Here is a 27,078-nt window from a genome sequence, read left to right on the forward strand (position 1 = left end):
GCCCCGAGCCGCGCTCGCCCTTCGCGAGCGCCGGGCAGCAGCGGCAGCAGCAGCAATAGAAGGAGCAGCAGCAGCAGCAGCAGCAGCAGCAGCAGCAGGATGTTCCTCAAGCTGGCCGTCGTGGTGCAGGTGCTGTCGCTGATGGCAAGCCGCGGGCATGGCTTCCCGAAACCCGGGGGCAAAGGTGAGGCGCTCGGCTCAGCCGGCGGCCCCCAGCTGCGGGGAGTGCTTGGCAGGGGATGCGGGGAGAAGAGCCAAAACTTCCCTTCTGCTTGGCTGCAGGCAGGTGGATCCCATAGACGCGATGTTCCTGGCGCAAGGCGGTGGGTGGCTGGAGCTGCGCTCTGACACCGGGTTCGGTGCCTGGCTGCAAGTGGGGGCAGCAGCGCCGGCCCTGGGAGAGGCGCTGGGCTGGGCGTCCTGTGCCAAGCTGTGTGCCGCCACCCTGCAGCGGCCGCCGGGCCTCTCCCGCTCGCTGTCTCCCCTGGTATTCTGGGTGTCACGGATTCTTAATCTCTGGGCTGTGCCAATCCGATTATTGCTATTTCAGTCAATCTCTTACAGCGTTTTCCACCCAATTCATCTATGAGTTTTCTCATCAGAAAGGGGTTACTGAGGATCTGTATTTCTCTTATGTCCGTCACAGAACCTCTCCCTCTGCCCCAAGTAATCATGCTTTGTTTAAATGTTTGACATTTGAAATCCCCATTCTCCTAGGAAAACTGATTTTATTTTATTTTTTACAAGATCTTGCAGTTAGCATCATATTTAAGGCACCATGTTTTATGTGACAAAACAACAAATTAAGAAAAAATGTGTTGCCTCTTTGGAGTCACGTGCATCATGTAACTGAATATATGTGTGTGTATATTTTTAATTCTAGATAAAGCTATACACAACAGACAATTAAGTGTAGAAAGACCTTTGGAGGAACAGGTAGGTAAAATAAAAAAATATTTTAGATTTTTTTTTTTTGGTTTGTATTTTCATAATATTTTCAGCATTCAAATACAAGATACATGAATATCCCGATGGCTTTACAAACGACATAAAAAGTGATTCATCAGTAAAGCAAACACTGATGTACTTTAGGTACAAAATAAAGTTTCAATAATTTTAAATAAATTCTTTATAGGGTTTTACTGTCCAAGATCCCCAAAGCAGGTCATCAGCTCTGGCAGCTGACATGCATGGAACTCCTTTGTGTTGCAATCCTAAGGGAGGGAGTACAGTGAGAGCTTGGGCTGAAGAAGGGAAACATCACTGGTATTTGTCCTTATATGAAAAGTCTATTACAGCTTCTTGTAATGTCTGATTCTGATCAGAGAATGTGGTGGTAATGATGAAAAGTGACAAGAGTTTAAACATGTTCCAATTATTAAGGCAAACTTCACACTAAGAACAAAGATCAGGGAGTAAGGCTTTTGCTGGTAATAATGAAGTAAGAGATCATATGTTTTAGTGTATTTATTCCTTCTGCCTCTGATTGTTGTTGTTGTTGTTGTTTTAATTTATTTTATTTTCATATGTCAGATTGCCGAAGCTGAGGCAGACAAGAATAGGAAAATAGTTCCCACAGGTAAAACATTTCTTTCCTGGTTTTATAGTGTGTTGTTGTTGTTGTTGTTTTTTCATAATGGCATTCAAAGAGGTAAAAAAAAAAAATATGTCGTGTGATATATTTTCCAGAAAATAAGCCAGAGTTCAGGAATTATTCCTTTGCTGATGACTTGAATCTGCTAAAGTCAGTAGCAGAAAGAGAGAGGAATGAAAAAGAAAGGGAATCAATTAGAAGCTCTTTGTATGAACAGCAATTGGCCATTGATGATGCAGACTCTACCAAGAACCGCAGGGTCGTGGATGACTATGACTCTACTAAAGGTGGACTGGATTATAAATTCCAAGGTATTCTATAATCACCTCTAAGTAACACTTAGGTTAGACTTCTCTTGCAAACTGGTTGTAATAACGGATATTGCATTCATCACTGAACATGAGCTGTATTTGTTCCTGCAGTGCAATTTTGGTTACTTCCAGTTGTAGAAGCTTGTCATATTGCAATTAGGTTTAGAAACACAATACAAAAGAATTACTACTGTTGATTATTATACTCATCTTCTGTAGAAGGAAAATCCAACCGTAATTCGCATCGTGTTTTTTAGAGCTTTAGATTTGATGGAAGAAAATGGGACATATTTTTAAATGAAAATGTGATTTATTCTGGTTTGAAAGGGAAAAGTACTTTTATAGAGAGATAAATCACATACATTTATTTCAAATGTTATGCCTGTTAGATGACTCTCCTTATCACATAGCTAAAAGAAAAGAAGTAACTGAAAGACAAAGAATTGCCTTTACTACAGGAGTTGTTAATTGACTTGTAGTTTAAGTGAGTCCTCTGAGAGTTGAAAGAAGCATTTAGCTCAGGATATTTTTAATTATATAAGAGTATACTGATCACAGATCAAAGCTTACTCATCATATTCACATTCTCAGTGGTCACAATGATATTATTTAACGTAAGTAAAGATTACATAATTAAAACTTAATTTGATGAAATCCAAACAAGACTATAATATGCTGTTAGTTATGACATATTTTATTCTAAGTAGCCATACAATGAAGGCAAGTACCAGGAAGAGGTACATAAGCAGATACGTGAGCAATATTCTCTTATTCTTACAAATTTTTCTACGAGCAATAGAGTTTGTTCCTGACATTTGTACTTTTAGAAAAGAGCCTGTTATAAAGACATTTTTCATCTGTAGAAAATAGACATGAAGAACGTTTCATTGTGACTGATGCATGCAAAGTGTGTATCAAAGTATGTTCCTAACCTGTATTTAAAAGTACAGCTTTGTTCTGAAGTGAAAAAGATACAGGCGAACATTTTTTGCAAGATGTCTAATCCAAATGAGTTAGGACAGTTAGCACACAGTTAAACTGTAATCCTTTTAGATGATCCAGATGGCCTTCATCAATTAGATGGCACTCCTTTGACTGCTGAAGACATAGTTCAAAAAATTGCTACGCGAATCTATGAGGAAAATGATAGAGGAGTGTTTGACAAGATCGTTTCAAAACTTCTAAGTCTGGGGCTAGTAAGTATCTTGTTAATACTTCATTCAGCTGTGTTGTGGGTTGGTTTAATGCTCTTTTAGACAGTTTGGATGAACACTGTGTCCAGCGAATAATGCTGACTTGAAAGAATATTAATGAGATTCAGGCTCTAGGCAAGCTTCTTGACTCCTTTCTGCACATTAGTTTAGGTCTGCAACAGTATTGCTATTGTGATAGCTTTGCAACAAAACATGCCAAACTGTAGAGTGTTCCTGATGTGGAGAAAACATTTGTGGATTGTGCTCCTCCATATAAGCCCTCATTTTTTCCTTTTAATTTTCCTCTTCTGATTCGCAAGTAGTTCTTTACAATTATCAATTAATTTTGGACGTTTATGGAGAAAGGTCTGAGCTCATTCCTGGTCCACCTGCTAATTACGATAGTCAGAGCATAATGATGCCGATTGGCTGAGGATACATTTCTCATTGTTGCTGAATTGTAACAAGATAGCGTTTTACTCTGTTCTCTGGATATCTCAATGGTTGAGATATTGCAATATGGAATCCTTATATTTTCGTACACTAGTCTTATCTTTTTTGCACTAGAATTTGCAATCAGCTATTGCATGCTGAATCCCACTGATTACAAAGGGAGGTGTGTGGGGACAGCTGCATAGTACACTTGTCATTCAAGTGACAGCTGTTACGAAGCAAAGAAAAAACATTTTGAAGATGCTGCAGAAAGCTATTAGCGTTTTTCCTCCCTATATTACTGTATTCTGTTGTAGTTGCTCATAGATATGTATGTTGTTAAAGAAAATGTGTGCATGTATATATATATATGTAGTTACGCTGCACTTGCTGTTCCATCTTTCAAGCTGGACCCCATTGTGTTAAGCCCTACAGGGTTATATTTTCCTATTGGCTACATGGGGGTGGGGGGGTATGCACACATATTTGATGTGTGTTTGTATGTGTTTTTTATGTGTCTATCTCTCTCCATGTATACACACACACAAAACAGTGAATGTATTACACCCAATTTATCTATGCTCAGCTTTGAAGCAAACTATTTAAAAAGCTCAGGTTTCATATTGGCATTCATTTTAAGAAAACCACAATATTCTATAAGTACTCTGAACAAATATTTTAACAGATCACAGAGAGCCAGGCCTATACCCTAGAAGATGAAGTGGCAGAGGTTTTACAACAGCTAATTGCAAATGAAGCAAAGGATCGTGAGAAGGAATCTGAAGATTTTGATTACCCTCCAAGCAGAGCAGACAGTGATACAAAGGAAAAGCAACAGGAAAAAATGGTAATTTCTTAGCTAATAATTTTGACTCATTCAGTAAACAGTACAAGTAGACTGCTTCACTTTAGGGAATAAATAGTTCAATCTGGAAACTAAAGATGTTCTAAAAGTAATTCCATAAGACAGAAAAATGAATAGTGTATTATGTTGAATTTTAAGCTAGATTCTAAACTGAAATAACTTTGAAAAAACAGTCTAGTTTTCACTTGGTAGATAGGAAAATATTGGTGTGAGATGATGATACTATTGCTCAATTATCTCTATCGCCAAACGCAATGTGCTCATTGATTTATCCATTTTTATGTCTTTTGTGGAGACATCAAGCAAGACTGATCAGGATAGTTTCACTAACGGGGAAATTGATGACACAGTGGATAACACATGGTCATCATCCAATATCTTGGAAAGAAGAAATGAACTGCCTTCTGAAGATAATTTTGAAGACCTCCAATACTTTCCAAACTTCTATGCACTATTAAAAAGTCTAAATTCAGGTGAGCTTATTTTGGGTGTACAGGAATATTTAGGGAAAAAGTAGAAAATTATACTCTTTGTTTGCTCCAACTCTTTTCCCCTCTATTCTCCACAGCTCCCCTAATTGCTTTAAAAATGTTCTCCAAGATGCATAGCATAAACTCATTTTTTTTATTCTTTCTTTTTGTGAATATGACAAAACGTTGGGAAGAATGCCACTCAGAACTGCAAATGCTGTGACCTTGGTGGGCCACATGATTCAGGAATTCTGAATTCTTTTCATTGTTGATGGGCATGATGAAAAACTGGAAAATTGTTTTCTCCAGGGCCTTTCCCGTAATGTCCTTTTCTTCTAAGCCAACAGAGATACGAGCAAGTAGAATCAGTAGAATCCTCATAATGATGCTACCAGTAAACAAGTCAGAGCCTCCCAGCCTTTTCACAAACCACAGGTTTGCTGTTTATTGCAGTGAAAGCTCTGCACGTCTCTTCCTATTCCGGTGCTAGACATTATTGCCTTCCAATTAGTGAAAGCAAGATTGTGGCACCTCGCCACAGCCCCTTTGTCAGCATGCTCTGCCACACACCCACTCTTACTCTCTGCAGCCAGCATGTCTTCAGCACAGTCAGCAATAATTTATTCTGTAGATTCCTTGTCCTGCAGGAGCCTTAATCTTTCCTCAAACTGTCCCCATAAATACTTTAGTGGAGAACCAGAATGAAAAACCTGAGGGCATGTTTTGCTGAAATCCAGGCTAGAAACCTCATATTCTTCTTGTTCTTTTAATTTTCACTTGGTAGTTTTCAATGCTATTCTTTCTCCTTTTTCTATTCACAAAGCAAAGCAGCATATGGGGTTTAACAGGTAATCAAGCAAACAGAATCAGGGCCCACAAGGCACATCTCTGCCTTGTCTCCTGCTTTATCCCATTCACCTGCCAACTTTTATCACGGTGGAGGAGAGGAGATTCAATTGCATTCTACAGATGTGTGTTAAATTGCAGAGAGCAATATTAAAACCTGTTCAGTAGCTCTCCAAAGGGGCTGGCCCTCTGCCAAGGCTGGGAGTATGTTTTTGACTGTCCCTGTCTGAGACTGCACCTGGCTCTGTTGGGTCCTGTGACAACCAGGGATGCAGGAAGAGCCTGCGTAACTCTGTGGTGGGAGAGATTCATGCTGCTAATGCAGACATGACAGTAATAGTGCTCAGCAGATAAATGCAGTGAAAAAAGAAAGCTAAGAATCACTGCTTATGAGGGTATTCAGCAATACATATGGACAAGAAACATGGATTTTTATCATAAAAATCATTGTTTATGTCCTATTCTGGAGTCATGATCCTCCCAACCATGTAATATTATATTTTTTCCCAGTTCCTCAGTCATGGTCTCGTGCACTATTAACAGTCTCATTTGAGACACTTGCCAATAAATCCAAAGGGTCTCTGAGCCATCTTCATGTTAAAGGGCCAGATCAATCCACTGAGTAGTTCACTGACAAATAAAAGAAAAACATTGTAGAAGACTGTGCCTATATGTGCTCACTGCTTTTTGAACTTTGTTAAGTCACTTATCTCAGTGTGCTTTCCTATCCACAAAATGAAATTAATACTATTTTATTTCTATAACATAGATCTTCAAGACAAAAAGCTGTAAAGAAGAAACAAACCCCAAAGTTTTTAAGTATATTCAGATGTACTCTGCAGGAGCAGTTTAAAGGGGAACATAAGTAGGATTTCTGTTTGGTAATCTAGCACAGCCTTCCTTGTAGTGTTTTTGTTTTGTTTTTAATGCATGAAGTTTCTGCAAACAGTTTGCAGAACTGAGTTTTCTGAATTGGCTGAAGTCTTTGACTACCTTTGCTTTATCCCCTCACACAGAGACAGAGATGAAAGAGAAAGAGACCTTGATAACCATAATGAAAACCCTGATTGATTTTGTGAAGATGATGGTTAAATATGGAACAATCACACCAGAAGAAGGAGTTTCCTATCTGGGTGAGAGTACATACTTTTTGCAACAGTACTGTTTATTAATGCTATGTTCTTACTCTACCAACAGTAATAATTATATCGTCATCTCCTTTGCTCTTACGAGTCTTGTTTCAGACTTCTTCATTCAAAATGTTAAAGCTGTACTTCTAAATGACTGATCATTCATTATAGCAATGTTGAAATCTATACTGCTTTAATATTTCCACATAATGATGGAAAGGTTATTTATCAGATATGTATTTAGAGGTTTATTCCACCTTCACATTTGTGAAATGCAATTGATTTTAATTGGTGTTTTTTCAGAGCAAGGTTAGCATTTCACTCAGTTATATTCAGGTGGATCAGGTGTCTGAATTTTCCAAAAGGAATCTAACACTTCAACACCTCTAATCTGTAATCTGTAAATAGCTAGAATAGACAGGACCTAGTGCTATGGACCAAGTTTTACCAAGTAAAACTCTCTCCATCTATGAAAAGCATTACATGTGGGCACAGGAGCAGCTTTTGAAGCTGTCTTTGCTGAATTACATTTTAGAATCTGTAAAATTTTAAAATTTGTATGTTTTTTGCATTTTTTTTAATGTAATTAGACTTTGTAAAATTGTTATAATTTCCTGAAGAGGGATTTCGGAACGGCTGGGCTTGGTTTGTCTTTGTTTTGTTTTCTTACCAACCTCTCTTTCTGTCTTTTGCAAGTTTTATAGTAAATGTTGATAGTCTTTCTAGTTAAACAAGCAGAGCTACAGAAAAAGGGTACATCTGTATAAGCTCTCTACAGCTCTTTTATTTTTCTAAAGTATTTCTGTTCTAGGCTAACCTGATAATTTTTTGTTTACATCAGGGCAATTTCTCAGCGTAATAAATCAGCCTGTCACAGAGTTAGGACTGGCAATGATCTTTCATGACTTCTGTAGATTTGTTTGATACGAATGGTTGATGCTACTGAACCTGTATGGATTGATTACCAATTACTCGGCTGCAAAAAATCCAGTGACTCATGATTCACATTCACTGCATGATTGTAACTCCCCTTTAAAGAATTCTGTATATCTCTGACCAATATTGTCCCTTGATTTTCATTGAGAAGTCCTTGAATTTTGGAAGATTTGGATATTTGATACGATCTCTGCCTGCCTGTGTGTTTAAGGAAAGATTCACATAATTACACAGTTATTTACGAATGCTGTGATTTCAATGTCATTCTACAAATTAAGATAACATGACTTGCGTAGATATTGTCCTCACTGATAGTGTTGTGCCAAAACTTAATAGGTTAAATTCATCCCTGACGTAACGCTGCTCAGATAATGGAGTTACACTAGGGATGCATTTTTGCCTGCTAAAATTCAGGGCATTTATTCACATTGGCTTTACTTTGAATAAATAAATACCGTTACTGTGGAAACAAATTGCTATGATGACACAGTACAGAAGGCAGGGATTAGGTTAAGAATTTAAGAGGTCTGATTTAGTCTGGATTTAAAGTAAGGCTACCAATGTAGCCAGACTCTGCCTTGCAAATTAGCGATTTACGGAGAGGTGGATTTTATACTTCATCAAAGCAACTTACCGTAGTGGAGAAAGCTTTCTCATAGGTCTCTCATTGCTTCCGTGGTATTCTTTTTTTAGACTTGCTGTTGAGAAATGACTGTAAAACTGACCTTCATTTATTTAGTTAATATTCTCAAATATTCAAGATCAGCAAACAAAGGAGAAAGCTAGCTTCTTGCAGCATCCATAACCATGGCAGCAGGTTTATCGCCACCCTTATTCAACTAAAAGTTACAATATAATATACCCAGTACTACGTGAATAGGTACAGTGTTGCTCAATGCAGTTTAGGCTATGGGAATGATGCACTGCTGTGTTCATTTGCAGCGGATGAAGGAATTAGAATGAATATCTGTCAGAGAGAAGAAATAATTAAAAAAAAAAAAAAAAGCAGCTTTTAATTGTTCCTTCAATCCAGAATTAGTGAGCAGATCCCATGCTACTTGGCAGAAATTACCTGCTGGGTCTGGGCAAATGGAATTATACCCTTTTTCTGTTTTATTACAGTAGAAAACTGCCTAAATTACTTTTCATCACTCCGTGGGTGAAGCCATGCGAAACTATGTCCCTGAATTATATATTCAAAATAATAAATCATTTACTGAATCAAGTCACAAGCTTTTGTGCCTCTCACACAGAGACAGTAAATTTGAATTCATATACCAGTAACAGCTGGCTTGGGATTTGGAAACCACAGCATTATGTCATCATCATTGTATCCTACTCCAGGGGAAAATATCTTGCTGCTGCAGTGAATGATGTTGTTAGGTTTAGCTTTAAGTTACAAAAGATCTAGCTGCAGTGTGGTGCAAGAAAAACACAAAAGCATCCACATACAAATGCAAGGGAAAGGAAGTTCATGTTTTAATACAGATATTCAGTGTTATGTAAGATATATTTAAAAGCTTTTCATATGCTAAGTAAAATCTGTAACACAAAACACAGAAAGCAAAAAAGCAATTTATCCAGTAAAAGTACTGCCTGTCTTTTTACAGCATGTGTTCAGAAGGTACAGCTCTGGAAGCATTAAAGAGAGGCTGTAACAAACTGATATGAGATGTGCATTCAGTCAAAAAGCATCATATTTGATAATTTCCCTGCTGATGGCAGACTGCTGCTATCTTCTATCACTTTCTTAGCTATGGATGATGTATTTTGATGTACTGGGGGCAAGTTCTTCAGTGGAATAAAAGCCCCATGATACATTTCTAGACTGTTCAGAGGCTTTCAGAAATCCTTCTAGAAAGCCTTTCTGCCCTCTGAAGATTGAAAGTTGCTTTAAAATCTCTTTTTGCAATGAAAAGAGTGGACAAATGGTGGTACAGAAGTCATAAGGTAATCAATCAAAGGACATGGGGCCACAGCTACACAAGTGGCTTGTGAGTTAGATCCAACTGTGCTATCAATTTATTCACCTATGGGCTGCTTCTCAGTATCCAGAAAATACTACCCAAATAGCTGAGCTTGCTTTCCCCAGCCTGCTAGATGAACAGGCTGTTATCACTGCACAGGTTGAGTATTGGGAGGGAATTAGGACAGTTACTGAAACAATGATTGCTGTTGGCAAGGGTGCAGTGACAGAGTGGACTGAAAGAGCTGGAACCTCTCCACATAATGACTGGCAGAAAGCAGCGAGAAGCTTTCAAAGAAGTTGTGACCGATTCAGCATAAATTATTTCATTATTCATGGCAGTCATACTGTTTCTGTTGCATAAGTAGCTGATGCTGAATTTCCCATGCAGAACTGAAAAGGACTATATCCTTCATGGTGCTGAGTGCCTTGAGGGAACAGGAAATGCTGTTCGAGCCATGGTAAAACTCACTTTGATATCAGCAGAGCAGAATAAGGAATGCATTGCAAACATCCATACACTGTTTGAATATTACTTTGTGATTAATATTGCACTTGCCTTCATTTTCCTTTTCTGTCTGATGAGTAGTGTCACGGTGAAGCTTCACTCTTACAGCTTCTCTATCAGAACCATCAATCACAGGGCAGATAAGTGTTAAGGAAACACTTCTTCTACACTGCATAGCAAAGAGGGTTTTTTTGTGAGCTGAGTGAGTTTTCCTGCATGTCAGTCTGTTTTCTAGCTAATTTTAAAATGAAAGCATATCAGTCCACTACCATCCTAGTAAAAGCTCTGTTTATAGCAAATGCATAAAGAAAAATCATTTTGTAATACCCTGATGTTAATAATATTGTTGTCAGCTTAGACGCAGAAACAAATGGTTTCTGCCAGTTTGTTCAGATAAATTTGTAAATCATCTCCCACTAATAGGACCAAAATAACAAGTGAGTTTTAGAACTATTCGAGGAAATATTTGTAATTAGACACTAGTGGACCAAAACAAAAACAGAGCTTTCAGAAATGACAAACAAATTTTTAAAAGGCACCAGTGGGTATGTCTGAATTCTCTTTACACAGCTCAGTGATTATATTCTGCTACTGTACTCTGCTTACAAGAGTAGGTTTGTAGCAAAGTTATCCATTGCCACCCCAAGCAAATGAAAGTTGTATTATCCCATGAACTGTTACCCTAGAAACGCAAATCAGTTATGTGAACATTGTATTCCTGTGTGTTCTCATTTATTGACTAGTGCACGTAGCACCAAATTTTGCCATCAGTACTTCTTTCTCTCACATCTATGTATACGTTTCACCTTGATACTGTATATAACGCATATTTTATTACATCTTATAATTGAGGTTGGCGAGTTTTTTTTCAGTTTCTAAATCAGAGCTTCTATGTCTTCCACAACTGAACGATATTGTTGAAGAGAAAGGCAAAGGAGTGGGAAGAAAATTAAGTTTAAGCATTCTGGAGATTTGTTCTCTCTGAGGGGGATCCCACTTTTCACCTCCTTGTAGGAGAGCCTTTAGCTTAGTGTAACCAGTGTACAACACATGGCCCTCAGCAGAGTGGTTTGGGAGCAAAGCCCCCTTAAATTAGGAGGGAAAATAGAGAGATTGCTCCAGCTCATCAGTATGCAGTGTTTGAGTCACAGCCGCCTCCTTCCCTAGACCAAACCAAAGCCACCTCTCATCCGCCTCCCTTTGGCTCTGACTCACTGTCAGAATCCACTCTCTCCCCCGCAGCTGAGTAGGAGATTGTGTTGGTTAGAAATGGACACGAACAGATGTCTCTATTTACCTCTCCTAGCCCCTTGTCATTTGTTTCCATGGGCAATTCAAAAGGAGACTACGAACTGCAGGATGTACTAGCTCGAGGGAGATGGTTTCTTGGTGAGCTACCGCCTAGGTATACACAGTCATTACTTTGGTCCTTTTTTGAATGTTACTGTTGGGGCATTGTTTTATTTTCGTATTCTCTTTCACACAGGATCACAGGATCATAGAATTGTAGGGGTTGAGCCAGACTGAGGCTGCATGACAAAATTCTAGGGGAAGCAGAAGAGGCGCTGAGTCCCCTGTGCTGCTTTTACTATGCCCCTGTCTGCTAAGGAATATGGACTAGCTGTTCAGTCTCTCACATTCATGCTTGGTGCCCTTCACAGCTCCACCTCTGATGAAGGCAGAGCGCTGCAATTTCTCCAGCGTAGGCCAGTGCATAGTAGACACAATCTGGCCTTTTCCTAGGAGACAGGAGGATTCATTCGAATACTGTGACTAATCCCTAAAGTTCTCATCAGCACAGATGCTCCAGGCCAAAGGTCTGATCCTGATATTTGTTTAGATACGCAAGAACAGGCACTGAGTCAAGAGTATGAGGCAAAGAGCAGATCACAGCACCGAGTGGCATCATCTCTCCCCTACTCACTGTCTCCAAAAGCAAATGCTGCCTGATACAGACTGTGTGATTTCAAAAGGGGTCATGGAAGGTGTGGCTAATCCAGTGCCAGAGGCTGCAAGTGTTATATAGACAGCACTATAAGAAATTTTTGTTCTTTCCTTCGTTTTGAGCTGAAAGGTGAAGTGCACTGACTATTTCATACAGGAAACCATTCAGGCATACTTTCTTTTTCTTTTTTAATGTCATTTTTCTCAAAGACCTCTTTGCTTATACCGTAGGTTTTCTTCATCAGCATTAAAATCTTTAATCAATTATAATCAAATTCTTTAATCAAATCTATCTGAATTTCCCTTTGGTCATTTTCCTTCTCCAGTATGACTTTATCATATGACTGATGCACACAGCTACCAGTGGGAGTTATTTAATTTTAGGCAGCTCTATTTTTCCTGAGATTTGCTTTGTATCTGATGAACTAAGGTGACACAGATGGCAGTACACTGCTTTAAGAAACTACACTGTTCTTAAGAAAATCAAGGGCTCTCATACATCTGAAATCAGGAGCACCTCAGATTAGGGCAGTGGGCCAAATACTGAGGAGCAGCAGTGATGATGTGAGGTGTATGTGAACAGTTAAATACAAGATGAATTTGCATGGCTGTGAGATGAAAGAATGTGAAAAGAGTGTGCCAAGGTCTAGCAAGTCTAGCAAGTGTGCTGACCGCAGGCCCTGTTTCAGCTTAAAGCTTTTCTTTCAGTAGCTTCATCCAATGCCTCATCCATTTCTGTCACATGGCACTCTGTGTTTGCACAAACACGTGAATGTTTTTCTGCCCTCACCATTTTCATTATCTTCTATTTACCCCCATTCATACTCTCACTGCATAGAAAAAAAAAAAAAATGGGTAGCGATGATATCAAAATTCTACTAACCCCAGAGTAATTAAAAAGGAGAACCACCACTCACTACTGTGAGTAATTATGGGCATCACTTAAGGGTGACAACATAGTATTTCCACTATCCATAGGATCTAATTTTTTCAGCTACCTTTCTGAGGGAGATTCAGTAGTTTTAGTATTATTGTTTTTTTCTCCCACCACATTGCATGGCTATCAAACCATGTGTAGAGGTCTGTAAACCAAAAAGAATATATTACAGTTAATTCCTTTGCTTAATTACTATCTAACCTTTAAATTTGCAGCTAGTTCTTGCCAATATTTTGCTTCTTCTTCCATTTCCCTTCACTGCTTCCTCTATGCTTTCCAACTGGATAGTTTGTGAGAAATCTCTGTTTCCTGATGGTGTCTCTGTTGACAAATAAGGATATTGCCCAAATCCTGAAAATCTAGGTCTTGCATCCTACCAAATGGTTTGTGCTTCTAAAGAAAAGAGGGCAACACTTTCCTTTTTTTTCTCACTGTATTTAATATATACATTTATAAAAATACTTTCCTAATTTAGTACCTCTCTGACGACAGCTGAGCACTTACATGTAGATCATAAGCTATGATTTGAGATGATGGTGTGGGTGTCAGGTGAAGAGGGTGTCACTAAACTTTCAAAACTAAACTCCATCCCACTCCTGCAGTAGAGGCGTCTGCATGCTGCTTTAATCCCAAACCTTTTTATGCTTAGAAAGTACATTTTATCAAAATACTAAAAAGTGTGTGCGTAGGCTTTGTGGCAACCTCAGGATGGGAAAGGTATTAGGAAAGGAGTGTACCACACAGCTCTAGGAGACCCGGAGTAATACAAAGGAAATACCTCTAGAATACTGAAAGGTTAAATCTGAGAAACAGACTGAGAGGCAGGGAGTTAAATAAAGTCAATTAAGGAGATTTGGCCAGAGCTTTGCTCACCTCAAAACATACCTATCTGATTGTGTTTTATTTTTTCAATTGCCTTTCATCTGATTGCCAAGTGATACTGCTGCTGTTTTATTTCAAATCACTCTGACCATCTTCCTGGAACCCATTTACGAGTGATGCCACTACCTGGGGTTTGTCACCTGACACATCGTTTCTCAGGGCAGCATTAGACTTCAGACACACCATCATGATAAATCAGTCAAATGGAGAGATTCAAAATGAAAATGCCATATCTTGACAGGTAAGGCAGTAAGTTGGAAAGGAACGGGAGATTTGCAAGGCAAATTTGTAAGGTTCAATGTATGAACATTTTTACCTTTTCTGTATTTCTTATCAATTCTTTAAGGAGCCATCACTGTATTTTATTTACATGCTTTTTCTAGCATTTTACATGACTTATGGGTATAGTTTAAAAGGATTATTTAAACTGACAAAGACCATAATTAATAAAGGAATATCCAGGACAAGTGAGTCAGACCACATTGTAGAAAGCACCCATTTATGATTTGGTTGGGTTTCCTTTCAAAAGAATTGTGATTTTTGTTCCCATTTGCAGTAAATTCATTTGGGTTGGGTCATCTGAGAGTCTACTTCTCTGATGCTTAGAAACCTTATTCTCATTAAATTTAGTCAGGGCTATTTGGTGCCATTTGCTTTTGTGTCAACATTATCATCCACACTGAACACCTCATTTCCCACTTCGATGTTTACCCCTTTCCATGTTTATGGAGGGCAATTTTGTCTTCTATCAGCCTTCATTTTGTCAGGCTAACAAGGCAAGCTTTGCTCTTTTCTGATAAATACACTCCTCATTTCTCTTATCATCCTGACAGATTTCCTTCAGTTTAATAATTTTTTTCTTAATCAGGGGTCATCACATTCAAAATGTGACATCAGTATTTGGTACACTAGCATTAAGTTTATTTCTGGTAGAATCAATTCCATGATTCTACCAGAAATACCTCACTGACACCTGCTAGGATTATATATTTTCTATAGCTACCTCTCACTCATACCTCACTGTCACCTTTGATAACTGAAATGCTGTATCTGGAGCTTTTTCCTCATTTGATTCTACTAGATTTCAAGTTACAGCAGAGCCATTTTCTTAGATTCACTATTATTATGTGACCTGAATGTCCTCTAAAGCATCCATCGCTGGTCACAGCTGAAGAAAATATACTGATCAGATGAACCACGGGCCTCACCCAGAACAGCAGCTTCTCATATTTCTGACTAGCATGAGAAAGATTGAGATAGGAGGTAGCTAAGGGTCAAAGTCTGCTTTTCTCTACATTGGCGAAAATCAACAGGATATTGATAGTTCTTGTTCCCTCATGTAAGCTAAAAGGACAATTTCCCCAAAGAATTAGGCAGGTGTGCTATTCCTGACAGAACAGTCACAAACGAACACTGATATGTCCTGGATTTTGTCACAGATGAAAAAAGGCTTTGCAAATTCTGTAGAATCACCTACTGCAGGAGACAGAAGAACCCTGGGAGAATTACTAGCAGTCATCAGCAAAAAGCTATCCATCTGAAGCTGCTGTAGTGCGTGAACTCATAAAGTAAACTCATTTTTTAGCTATGCTTAAGATTGATTTTGGCTACCGTGATCATCCTTTTTTTCTCCCTTAATAAACAGCCTTTCTAGCAGGCCTTTCTGCAGAAGTTTAATGATGTGAAATCTCAGCATCAGTCAATTTGACAAGGATAGAATGTGTAACTGCCTCCTGGGCACAATGCAATTATGCAGATAAAAAAGTCTTTGCAGGACAATTTCCAAGAGTCCAGAAAACACCATGAATCTATCTATGGAGAAGGGTCCTTGTCAGGGTTCCATTACCAATTCCATTAAATACTCAAATGGTAATACTTAGAAACTAGTATATTAGTTTCTGCCTCTATAATAAGAACAAAGTAATTTAATTTGTAATTTTTTTTTCCACATAATATCTTTTTCCACAGATTTAAAGGGTGTAATCACAGTACCTTCTCACAGAGTAAACATAAGTATTTTCTGCTTTTATGTCCTTCAGATTTTCAGATACCCAACTTGAAAAACTTCAGTTTCATAAGTGCTGGGAATTTGCATTTTCAGATGCAGTCAACAGGATCTCTCATGCAGTGCCTGTAGAAATTGGGCCGAGGGCTTCTGAATGCCTACCCAAAATAGGAGCCTTCTTGAAAAATGAATGCTTCAGTGAGTCATTTGAGATCAAAGAGGAAGTTAGAAAGTGAGGCAAGGCAGAAACCAGATCTTCTGACTCTTGGTGTCTGGTTCTAATGATTAGATTATACTGCTCCTCAGAAAGCCAGCCGCCAGAGGGGTGACCTCTTTTACCAACATGGGTCACTTCCATTAGCTTGGTAGTTATTGTTCTGTTGTTTTGATTAGTGCCATTTCAAATAAGTGGCCAGCTCTGTGGAAAGGTCGTTACCTTTCTGAACTTTTACTCTGTAAAAATTATGTTGCTAGGGAAATGATACCAGAAAAGTAATCAATTCTTGTTAGACCTCCAAATCCTACATTTAGCTGCTTAGCTGCTGGCTGGGCACATCTCAGTTCAGGAGATGACTCACTCCATTAGTGTAACTCAGAGCAAACATTGCTCAGCCATGGCCTAGCCACGTTTGACAAGTACAAACATGTTTTGAAACAATATCAGCTGTTAAAGGCATTAATTCTGAAGGGGGAAAGAAAAAAAGGTATAAATCCTCTTCAGGAAGAGTTGGGATTCTCTTGTAAAATTCTCTTTATTATATACGTAGGTGCACCAGATGATCCCCATAAACATGAACAAGCTTACATTGCTAACACTTCTCTGTCACAATGAAAATACAGCTGCTTATGAAATCTTGAGATTCACGTTGATGTGCCATCCAGCCATCAGGATAGCTTCAGTACTTCTCCTGTAAAACGTAGTCCTTATTAAAAGGCCTTTCATATAAACTTGTCCATATCTTTACTGTTGAAATAAGACTTTGAAAATAGAGTATAGTTGTTATTATACTTGGTTTGGATTTGGTAACAAAGCTTGGACCGTTAGTGGCCAATATTGCTATACTATTATACTTCATATGCAGATGTAGCTGTTCAATTCATGGGGCTGGAGAACAACGCATACTGCCATGTTACTGCACTTGGCAAAGTAGTAATATATATTAGTACTCCTATACTGAACTAAACCAATATTGTTAGCCAAATCAAAAGACTCAGAAACTAGAATTTCTGATTTGTAGAAGTAACCGAATAACAGAGGAGCACAAATCCTATTGCCTTCAGTAGTACCTGCTGGGTGTGGGTATATCAACTCTTAAACTCTTTGGGGACAGAGCATGAAAGGCACTTAAGAATCAATGCACTTACATATGTGTGGCATTTTAAGCATTTGAATACTTCTATGTATTTTAACATACTATTTTACACTTAAAATTAAGCCTGATTTAATAGATTTTGCTGGGATAAAGCCTAAATTCAGTGACGTTTTTGCATTTGCATGAATTAGTGAGGGAGAATAATGTATTCACTTGAATTTACGAAGGGTTTTTAAGTGAATGTATTTACACGGTTAACACCAGATTAATACTCTGTTTTCATTAAGATGTTTTTAATGAAGCACAGAGTTCTTAGCTGTGTAATCTTATCCAAAAAACTGTGCCTCTTGCAACAGAGAAATCCTTATATTCCTGCCAGAGTGCTAGTATGGTACTGATTCAGGATAAATAATAGAATCTTAAGCTCAGCTGAAAGGAATGTTTACAGTCTTTTCAATAAGCTCTGGATCAAGTGATAAGTGAGGCATCAATACCACCACTATAATACTAGCTCGTTTCTTCTCTTCATCAGTGCGTCTGATCCAGTTTGTAACCCAGCCCAGACCTGCTTAGGGCATAGGACAAGGTCAAGAATCAAATTAAAATGATAAGTTGATAAGATAAACGAAAATAGTTCTACCCCGATCCCCCCCCCCAAAAAAAAAAAAAAAAAAAAAGAAAGAAAAACTAATGTGATGGAGAATTGACAGATTGTAGTCAAGCAGGTTACTGATAAAAACTGCTTACATTTCAGTTTTATGTAAATAAGGAAATATAGATGATCCAGGCAGACAGGATTATGTTGTTTCTCATCAGATGGCAGGCAGAATTGCTTATGGTGATCTGCCATGAAGAGAAGTGTGCTTGCTGAAAAACTAATCTTTAGGTTTCAGTGCTGAGCATCTTTCTGATTGAAAACTTTGCTTTCTAGCTGATGGATAAAATGTTGGCCTACCATGTAAGACATTATCTAAAATATTTACTACCCTTACATTATCTATTCTGCCACAGTTATCACATTTGATACTGAGTATTTCAGCTGCTTATATAAAGGGAGCATTGACAATTCAAAACCAAGTCTTGCAAAAATATACAACCAACTAGTTGACATCTATGAAATTTTGGATCCACGTTTAACCAAACTTTTAAACAAACAAACAAACAAACAACAACAATAAAACAGAAGAAAATTCTGCACCAGATCCATAACATGACTAAGAAAATTGTACGATGTATTTGTGGATATCTATTAAGCATTGTAGCAAAAGAAGGACTTTTTTCGCACATAGAGATACAATTATTGTATCTGAAAAATCCATCTTGATGAAAAGATTGCTTTTAGTTTTAAATGAGATAAGAGTTCAACCCTAAAATTTGCATAGAAAATCATTTGCTAGACTTGTAGAGCTGTATACATTGCCACTGCTGTCTACTTCATTTTTAGATAGATGCTTGACCTCAGCAAATTAAAAAATATTTGTTTTAATTAATTCAGTTTAAGTATATATTTCATCTAAATATCATTTAATACATTATTTTTGCATTTCTTTTCCAGTGAAACTGTACAAAATACAGACAGATAAGCAGTTTGTGAGAATATTGTTCTACCAGGATGAAGTACATATTTCATAGTCATGTTAAACCCTTCCATTGTTTTCACCGGAATAAATTGCTACAGATACTGTTATCTGTATTTTGTGACTTATACAATTTAAATAATTAGAATTTATATCCTCAGTCTATCCGCACTCACTACTTTTACTCTATCTGTGCTTATTGGCCCTATTTGGTACTGCTATTACCATGACTTAGTATTTTTCTCTCTCTTAAGATTGATCAAGATTTAGTGTTGACTCTGCATTCATTCTTCAGAGACAAGGATGAAGACAGTTCTTTTAGAATTCCACTCACTGCTCAAACTGGTGTTGTGGAGAATATAGTATAGATTCTGTATCATAGCTGTTGAAGAATAACTACAGTTTGGTTTTGTTTTGCCTTGATTTCTAGAAAACCTAGATACAATGATAGCTGTGCAGACAAAGAAGAAGCTTGAGAATCCTTCCACTAAAACCAAAACAAAGCTACCAGCAGGTACTTATTCTATATTATCTTACCTGGAAATCCATATTTAATAATATTTTTTATCTAGTTAAAGCAGGTTAATTGTATTAGAATTGTATTAGAAATGTATTAGAAGAGGGACTGCTAGCTAAAGATATTGGTCCTTCAAGGGTCTGTAGCCAAAGCTTGCATGTCTAAAGGTACAAGAAGAGATGAGTTTTTACTTAATTGGCTAGTATTTGAGAAGCATATTCACTTGACTGTCCTTTTCAGAGCAGTGCAAATGTTACTCATATACAACATCAAGCTATTTGAATGCTTTTTAAGGTTTAGGTTAAAAAATCACCTTGTCAACTTTGGATCTGGTGAATGGCAAATTTCCTACCCCCCCCTTTTTTTTTCTGCACAAACAGACGTACACTTATAAACTGCATATTATTGTATTTTAATTACCTGTATTCAGCTACTGTTTGTAAGAGCAGAAACAGACATTCCTGTTTCCAGGGGTCTGGGGTAGAGATGACCTTTAGAAACCAATTTGATACAGTCTCCCATGAGTTTGTTCCTCAGTCATCAGTCAAAATGTTTTACTTCTTAGAGATCATACTGACATAATTTAGAAGTGCTTTTGGAACACAGGATACAAAATTGCTCTTATTATTATTTCCTTAGACAAGAGTAGTGAAGAAGCAGACAGTACGAAGGAAGAAGCAGCTAAAATGGAAAAGGAATATGAAATCTCAAAGGACTCCACAAAAAATGAAGAACAAAATGCAGCAGGAAACAGTGAAGAGCCCAGAGGTACAAAATAGCCTTTGTTTTTGCTACACATGTATGCCTTGAGTGATTAGAATCCTTTACTATCTTTGGTCTTGTTTTTCCATTGTGCTAGCATAAATATATTAATTTTATATAGTTACTAGGAGTCAACACACAATAGTTTGATTCAGAAGTTTATTTAATTATTTGCTTACCTTTAAGCATACAGAAACCATAGCCCATGCTGAGTAAGGCCATAACCCTTCACAGTAATGAAGGGTTAGGTTATGTAGTAGTCTAGATGTACCTCCAGAGTAAGTTCTTGCTCCTGTACTCAAAAACCTTCTTCATCATCAATTTATTGTCCAGACTTGGTGAACTTCCTTAGGAAGAGATATATAGAGAGAATATTTATCAGGTAATGAATTCTAAACTTGCAAAGTAGTATGCATGTTAGGACAGAAACCTTTTGGGGGGTTCTTATTGCTAAATAACCAGCATAAACATCTATGTTTTGTAGTTATTTGTTAAAAAAAAAAATAGGCATACAATCTGCTTTGCACTGATGCTGCTTTAATCTAGTCCATTTTTGTATGCACGTTTTCACTGCAAGATGTTCAATAATGAATTGTAGTGATCAAGGCTACAGATTGTAGTTTATTGGTCACCTGGTTCAGTCCTGTGGCCAGTGTAAACAGACAAACTATTAGCCAGTCACAGATAGGAGAAGATATTTTTTCCAACAGAGACTTTTTAAGTACAGAAGATAAAAATAGCTCAGGAGGGTTGTCCAATTTCACAGTAAAGAAAAATCGTCTCAGTACCCATAGGGTGTAATAAATAACGTTTCCCTTGTCTGTTGAAGATTTGTCTGTTCAATTTGGTTCAGGTTATTTTACTTTAGCTTCCAAAAAAAATGTTCAGTGTTTAGTTGTCTCATAAAATATTCATTGCTCTCTCATAGAATAGCTTACTAAAAAGCTAGCTTTGCAGTCTCAGCTCAAAATTTACAGTATATCTGATACAGTATCCACTTACTAAAGTATTAGCCTTCTACAAGAAAATCACACTAGTGTGCTTTTTGTTGTTGTTGTTTTTTCTTTCCTGACAAATATAAGAACATCACATCAATAAAGCTCTAGACAATTTAAGAATTCAGAATCCATTATCTGGAATATTTCCCTAGGGGCTTTATTAGGTAATCCTGGAACTAATTCTGTCCTGTGTGCTTTCTGGTCCAAAAATAGCCATCACTTCAAAATTTCAGCTATAAAAAGGACATATAATGGTATTTTTAATGCTTTCCTTTTCTCAGTAAGTATAAGTAGCTATATTTCAGCTCGTCTTTTCAAAATATTCACAATCTTATATCTGCTATATGCTGTTAGTACTGATGAATAAGCATTTCTGACATTTTGTACATGAGCAGATAGTCAATGCTTTCAGTGTTAATTAAGTCATTTCCTGCCATCTGAACAGCTTCAGCTTTGCTGAACAGTTCTTATGATCAAAAAGCTACAGGTTGGCTTCAATTCACTTACACAGTAGTTGTGGATGCCACCAAAAATTATGTACACAAATCCAAAAAAAAAAAAACACCAAAAAAACATGATTCTAACTTTGTGGATGAGTAATCTTGTACAGATAAAACCTGCTAGCCATCTGTGGGAATTTTGACTGGCTAAGGTTGACAGAACTCGGCTTTTAAACAGAAACTAATAATAGTTTTAATCTTCCTTTGCTCAGTTAAACAAGCTGCATCAATCATTGATATATGTGCTCTCTCATCCTTTACTCTAGGGAAAACTGAGGCATATTTGGAAGCAATCAGGAAGAACATAGAATGGCTAAAAAAACACAACAAACAAGGTAACAAAGAAGGTATGAAGTAAAAGGCCTGGACATTGGGATAGTTACCATATAGATTACAAAGCATGTAATTTATATTCCATAACTTAACATTATGTTACAGGCTAAAAAATAATAGTATGAAACCGCGCTTGTCTGTATTATAGTGGTAATAGGTGATGTTAGAGTTAAATAATACAGGCCATGTAAAAGTTAAATTAATGTATTAAAATAGCAAACTAAGGCAAAGTCATATAAACTGTCTCAAACAACCATTGGCCATGAAACACATGGCGACTAACCAGTTAGAAGTTAGTCATGTGCTGTCCAGATAGTGATGGTGGTCTGCCTGTCACCAGATTTTGTCAAGTAAGTCAATTTTGTCAAGTGCTTCATTTGTTAGTTCAACAAACCTTTTAATTATGATTTTACACACATGGTAAACATCTTTTTAGATGCCTGGATTTGTCTACCTATGTGACCAGCACTGTAATATATTAGATTACAGCCCAAACTATTCTAATATGTTGTGTCTCTCACATATAAAGCTATGCAGAAGGGGAGCAGTGACAGAAGGAGATACACAGGGTATGCTCACCAGCTGCTCCACTATTTGACTCTTCCTTGGAGGCAGGACTACATGAGAGCTGGAGGGAGGAATCTAACAGCAGCAGGATTTCTAGCTTATTTTTCACAGATCTTTATTTATCCATGTCATGTTTTCCTTCAAGATCTTAATATAAAACCAGCTTCCTATCACTTCTCTCTGCTATTGGTGGGGCTTCTGCTGTCAGCTGCTCTTTAAATGAAGGTTCCTAGCCAAGGGATCCATCCCTGGGGTATTAGTGGAGCCTGGTGAGAAGAGTCCTTCATGCACCAGCCAAGCAGAAGGGGCTCTGAGATAAGATTAGCCCTGGGTAATCTAACCACCCTCTCTGTGAGTTGAAGCATATATGAATTACATTTCAGAGACAAGTGCATGTCTGCAGCCCAACACTTTAATTTTCCTATACAGAAACTCTGCAATGGGAAGGACTTTTTTTTTTTCAAGCCTATGGTTATTTTTCCGATCTGAAAACTTTCCTCTCAATGGCAACAACTGCAGTTAGCAGCAGGCATACACATTTGCTCAAGAGTTTTCCTGACACTTCTAATAAATATTTATATTTATTGGTGTACTCATTATAATCACTATATCTCAGTCACAAGTGATTATTTCTCTGTATCACACGTACTGACAGGGCAGCCCCTCACTCGTCTTCATAGTGACATTTTTTCTTGCACTACTGCAGCCTGCAAATGGCTGTGACTACAGATCAATAGCATTTTATCTGCCTGGGAATGCATTAAGATGTACGGATGTTACTACTCCCAGAAAATGGATCCACTGTGCTACTACTGAATGCATGTCTTTCTGTGTAGATGGATTTTCATTTACACTAAAATATCTGTCCTCTGGCAATGGAAATGGGCCTTAAAGTCGGCATAAGTTATAACAAAACTAGAATACAGTTCTTACTCTTCTGATACATAATTGTTATTGTACCTTTTCCTTACTTTTTATTTTTATAAAATGCTAATTCGGTTCTCCTGGGATGATGATAAAGGAAGTACAGTCAGAGTAAGGTTATCTAGCAGTGAATGCATTGTGTTGTGTTTCTTCAGTACACGATTAGGTGTCATTTATGTGCTCATCAATTATTTCTCTACTTCCAGCTAGTACCTTGGAGCTAGCAGAAAAACGATTCACAAAGTAATTCATGTATTAAAATGACCAGTCTTCTCTACCCTTATTCATGGATTGTTTATTCACAGGGTATACATAAAGAGGTTTAGGTTTGCTTCAGGAAATGTTTGTAGGTCTTTAACTTTGGATGAATTTCACTGGAAGTTAGTTTTCATTGAATGACTAATGACCTTGCAAGTGTTCATTTGCAGTTTCACAGTTTAAAAATATAAATTGCCTTTTTAGGAGGCAAGTAATCTTCAGTGGTCTGGATGATTTAGAGAGAAACACGTAAAGGCCTAGATTTTGACCTTACTGGCTTTTGTGTCCAGAATTTGTTTTGCATATACAGGAAGAACAGAAGTCTGTTCCTCTGACTGGCTTGATCTCCCAGACCTGGCTTCATCTCTGAAACCAATGCTCTTTCAAGACAAGCTCCTCTCCTGTGTAAATAAACATCTCTCCCACTGCTAGGTGTAGGCTGCTGTGTATTCTATTACTTTTTAGTGTCCACAGAACACAACTGTGAGTCATTTAACTAATACATGCAAATAGCACGTTTGAATTTTTCACAGAATACTTAGGCAGTTTATAGTTTCATGATGTTGACGGTAGCCATTAAGGAACAAAAATCAATTCTGTGAGTAATTGTAGGATGCAATAGCAAATGGCAAGATTTGAATATGCAAACGAGACCTCACTTCATTTATTATAGCCATTTCACAGCTTAGTGTAATGCTGCAGCTATTGTGGTGAATATAAATTGAAACTGATTTTTCTAATTCCTTGCGCAAAATAATAGGTTGTAAATAAGCATTAGAAATTAACAGACCATTACTAAGTTCTAGGAAAAAAAAAATGAATTATACTGCCATGAGATATACAAATTAGCCAGAATTGGATAATATCTTCGTGGTTATAATCTCATGTAGAATGTATTTGTTTAGAAATTAAACCATCACATCTCCATGCAATGATCAGAGAGTTGTAAATACTATTCTATTTAAAAAAATAAACCTAGGAATTTGAATGTGGTTAATGTGGATATTATATTATATTAATTTAGTATTTATTGTTCCATCCATTTCCATTCCATGGAATCTTTCACTGGAGACTCTCATTTTGTCAACATGAGTCAAATCTCAAACCCTTATTACTAAATGGCTATTTAATTCCCTATTACTGAGATAGGATGAAGAGACAAACTGGTTATATTCTTTCAAGTAATCCCAATAACAGACTCAAAATGAAATCCTAGCTTCAGTACAGCAAATGGCAAAATTAACTCAGATATGGACAGGACATCCCTGCAGCAGTAGGGTGTTTTGAATATCTATTTTCTGTATTAGTCACTTTAGATTACTTTATACTGTTATAGAAAAGATCACAAGCATTAATTTGCATCTTTAATGTCTATCTACTTCTATCTGGTTTTGGTCACTTAGCTGTAAAAAGACAGAAAAAATATTTTCTGTTTTGTTAACAATGTGCAGTTTGAAAGAAAGTCCTTCCATTTATATATGGTGGTATACATTGGACTACATTACAAAGTTAGTATTAATACCACTTGGAGGTTCTGTCCATGGAATAAGTCACTTCTACTGAAATTTTCAGGATGAATCTGTTTTTATGAGAGATACTAATTAATTTAACCTAGTATGAAACCTTAAGACATTGATGTTCTCCTGACAACTAACTTGTGATTCTAACAAATTAAGCTTTATATTTTATGCAGCTTTATATATTTATGTAACTGAAACATTTATGTGTTTATGTGGGAATACACTGGATCTGTGCTTGGCAGAGTTAAAACTACACAATATATGTAGGTTACCTTTTTAAGTTATCTGAAAGATTGCTTTAAAGCAGAATTCTCTTCATGGGAAATAGTGATGTTTTTTATCATAGGAAAATGTTGTTTAATGCATATACATGTACTATGAATCGTGCTGCATAGATGCAACCATCTATCAGAAAATGAGAAAGGATCTGTCTGCACTGTATTGCAGATTGACATACAAAGACTGTCAAAGACTACTTTGAGAGTAACACTGTCATAAAGACTACTCTGCAGTATTTTTCAAGTCAGGATACTATGTTCTGTATGAAGGTAAATAATTATATCATGTCCATTTACTTGCAGAAATTTGCTTTCTTGAGTTTTCTGTAATAAGTGCAAATTTTATTGGGATTTTTATAGGAGACAGTCAGTTTAATACTTTTCTTTGAATCCATGACAATTGTGAAAATATTAGGGTTTTAAAAATAGCTTTTCCATGCAGACTAGGACGTTGAATCTCTGGACCTGCAAATATTCTTACCTTAGCACTTACCAGCAAGCAATCAAGCACAAGAGATGATTACTCTTGTACTCTTGAATAGCAAACGAACCAAGAGGTGTAAGAAGACATTGTGTAGGTGTTTTTCTTTTTCTTTTTTTTTTTCTTTGTTTTTTTACAAGTCGCATTTATAGTGAACTCTCTTTTGTTGGATAAAATGCATTTATGGGTAAACCAAGCAATGGCATTGCTTCTTAAGTGAAGCAATATAATGGTGATGACTCACTGTGTAAATGAATTCTTATTTTTCAGATTATGATCTTTCAAAGCTGAGAGATTTCATTGATCAGCAAGCTGATGCGTATGTGGACAAGGGCATCCTGGACAAAGAAGAGGCAGATGTAATTAAACGCATATATGGCAGCCTGTAAAAAGCTGATGGCTGCCAAACACGTAGAAAACTAGTATAGCTTCCCCTCCTCCCAGCTCAATGACTTATGATCTGTTATTTTGAGGATATCATTAGAAATGCTCTGGTTACATTGTACTGATAACTTTCTAGACAGAGAAGAGGAACTGTAGTGCTTCGTGCACAGACTGCATACTGTATTTTCCTGCACTCACAAATCAAACCTAAACTCCAAATTCTGACACTGAATTTCAATTTGGCAGGGTAAATAATTATGTAATGTTCACTTTGATTTATTTTTTGTGTTTGGTTTACTTTTGTAGATAAAAAAATTGTTTCTGATGGACAGGTCTTTTAATGATACACCTTTTTGCTCTCACTCCACTAGCTTTCTATAGATGCAACTATGTAAAGGGCATTATTAGAAAATAGTTCATAGTTCTCTAAATAAAATATTTGAAAATAATTTACCTATTAAAGTTTTCTTTAGTATTATTTTACATCCAGAAACCTTGTTTTAAATCCTAATATCATTTTTTCATTTACCCTTTTTCTGTTTCTTTATGTAGTATTCTATTACTTGAAGCATAGTGTCATTAGCTAACCAATATATCTTTAACACTACAACTGCCGCCTTTCATATTAAAGAGCTGTATTCTCCCTA

The 27,078-nt window shown here is 37.0% G+C and overlaps 1 protein-coding gene across 2 annotated transcripts; it reads left to right on the top strand.

The window, feature by feature from the left end:
• On the top strand, positions 1 to 27,078 carry SCG3 (secretogranin III). 2 transcript variants are annotated; one of them, XM_032194544.1, is made up of 12 exons: positions 1 to 184; positions 884 to 936; positions 1,534 to 1,579; positions 1,690 to 1,905; positions 2,959 to 3,101; positions 4,216 to 4,377; positions 4,691 to 4,868; positions 6,728 to 6,844; positions 19,340 to 19,423; positions 20,066 to 20,194; positions 21,953 to 22,033; positions 26,318 to 27,078. In XM_032194544.1, exons 1-12 carry the CDS (start codon positions 100 to 102, stop codon positions 26,434 to 26,436), a joined length of 1,413 nt encoding a protein of 470 aa, XP_032050435.1. In that variant the 5' UTR covers positions 1 to 99; the 3' UTR covers positions 26,437 to 27,078. The 2 variants fall into 2 exon arrangements, with proteins under 2 accessions (XP_032050435.1, XP_032050436.1); XM_032194545.1 differs by having other exon boundaries at positions 21,953 to 22,021.

The sequence above is a fragment of the Aythya fuligula genome, chromosome 11 (genome assembly GCF_009819795.1).
Source record: "Aythya fuligula isolate bAytFul2 chromosome 11, bAytFul2.pri, whole genome shotgun sequence".
In the NCBI taxonomy this organism is placed as follows: domain Eukaryota; kingdom Metazoa; phylum Chordata; class Aves; order Anseriformes; family Anatidae; genus Aythya; species Aythya fuligula.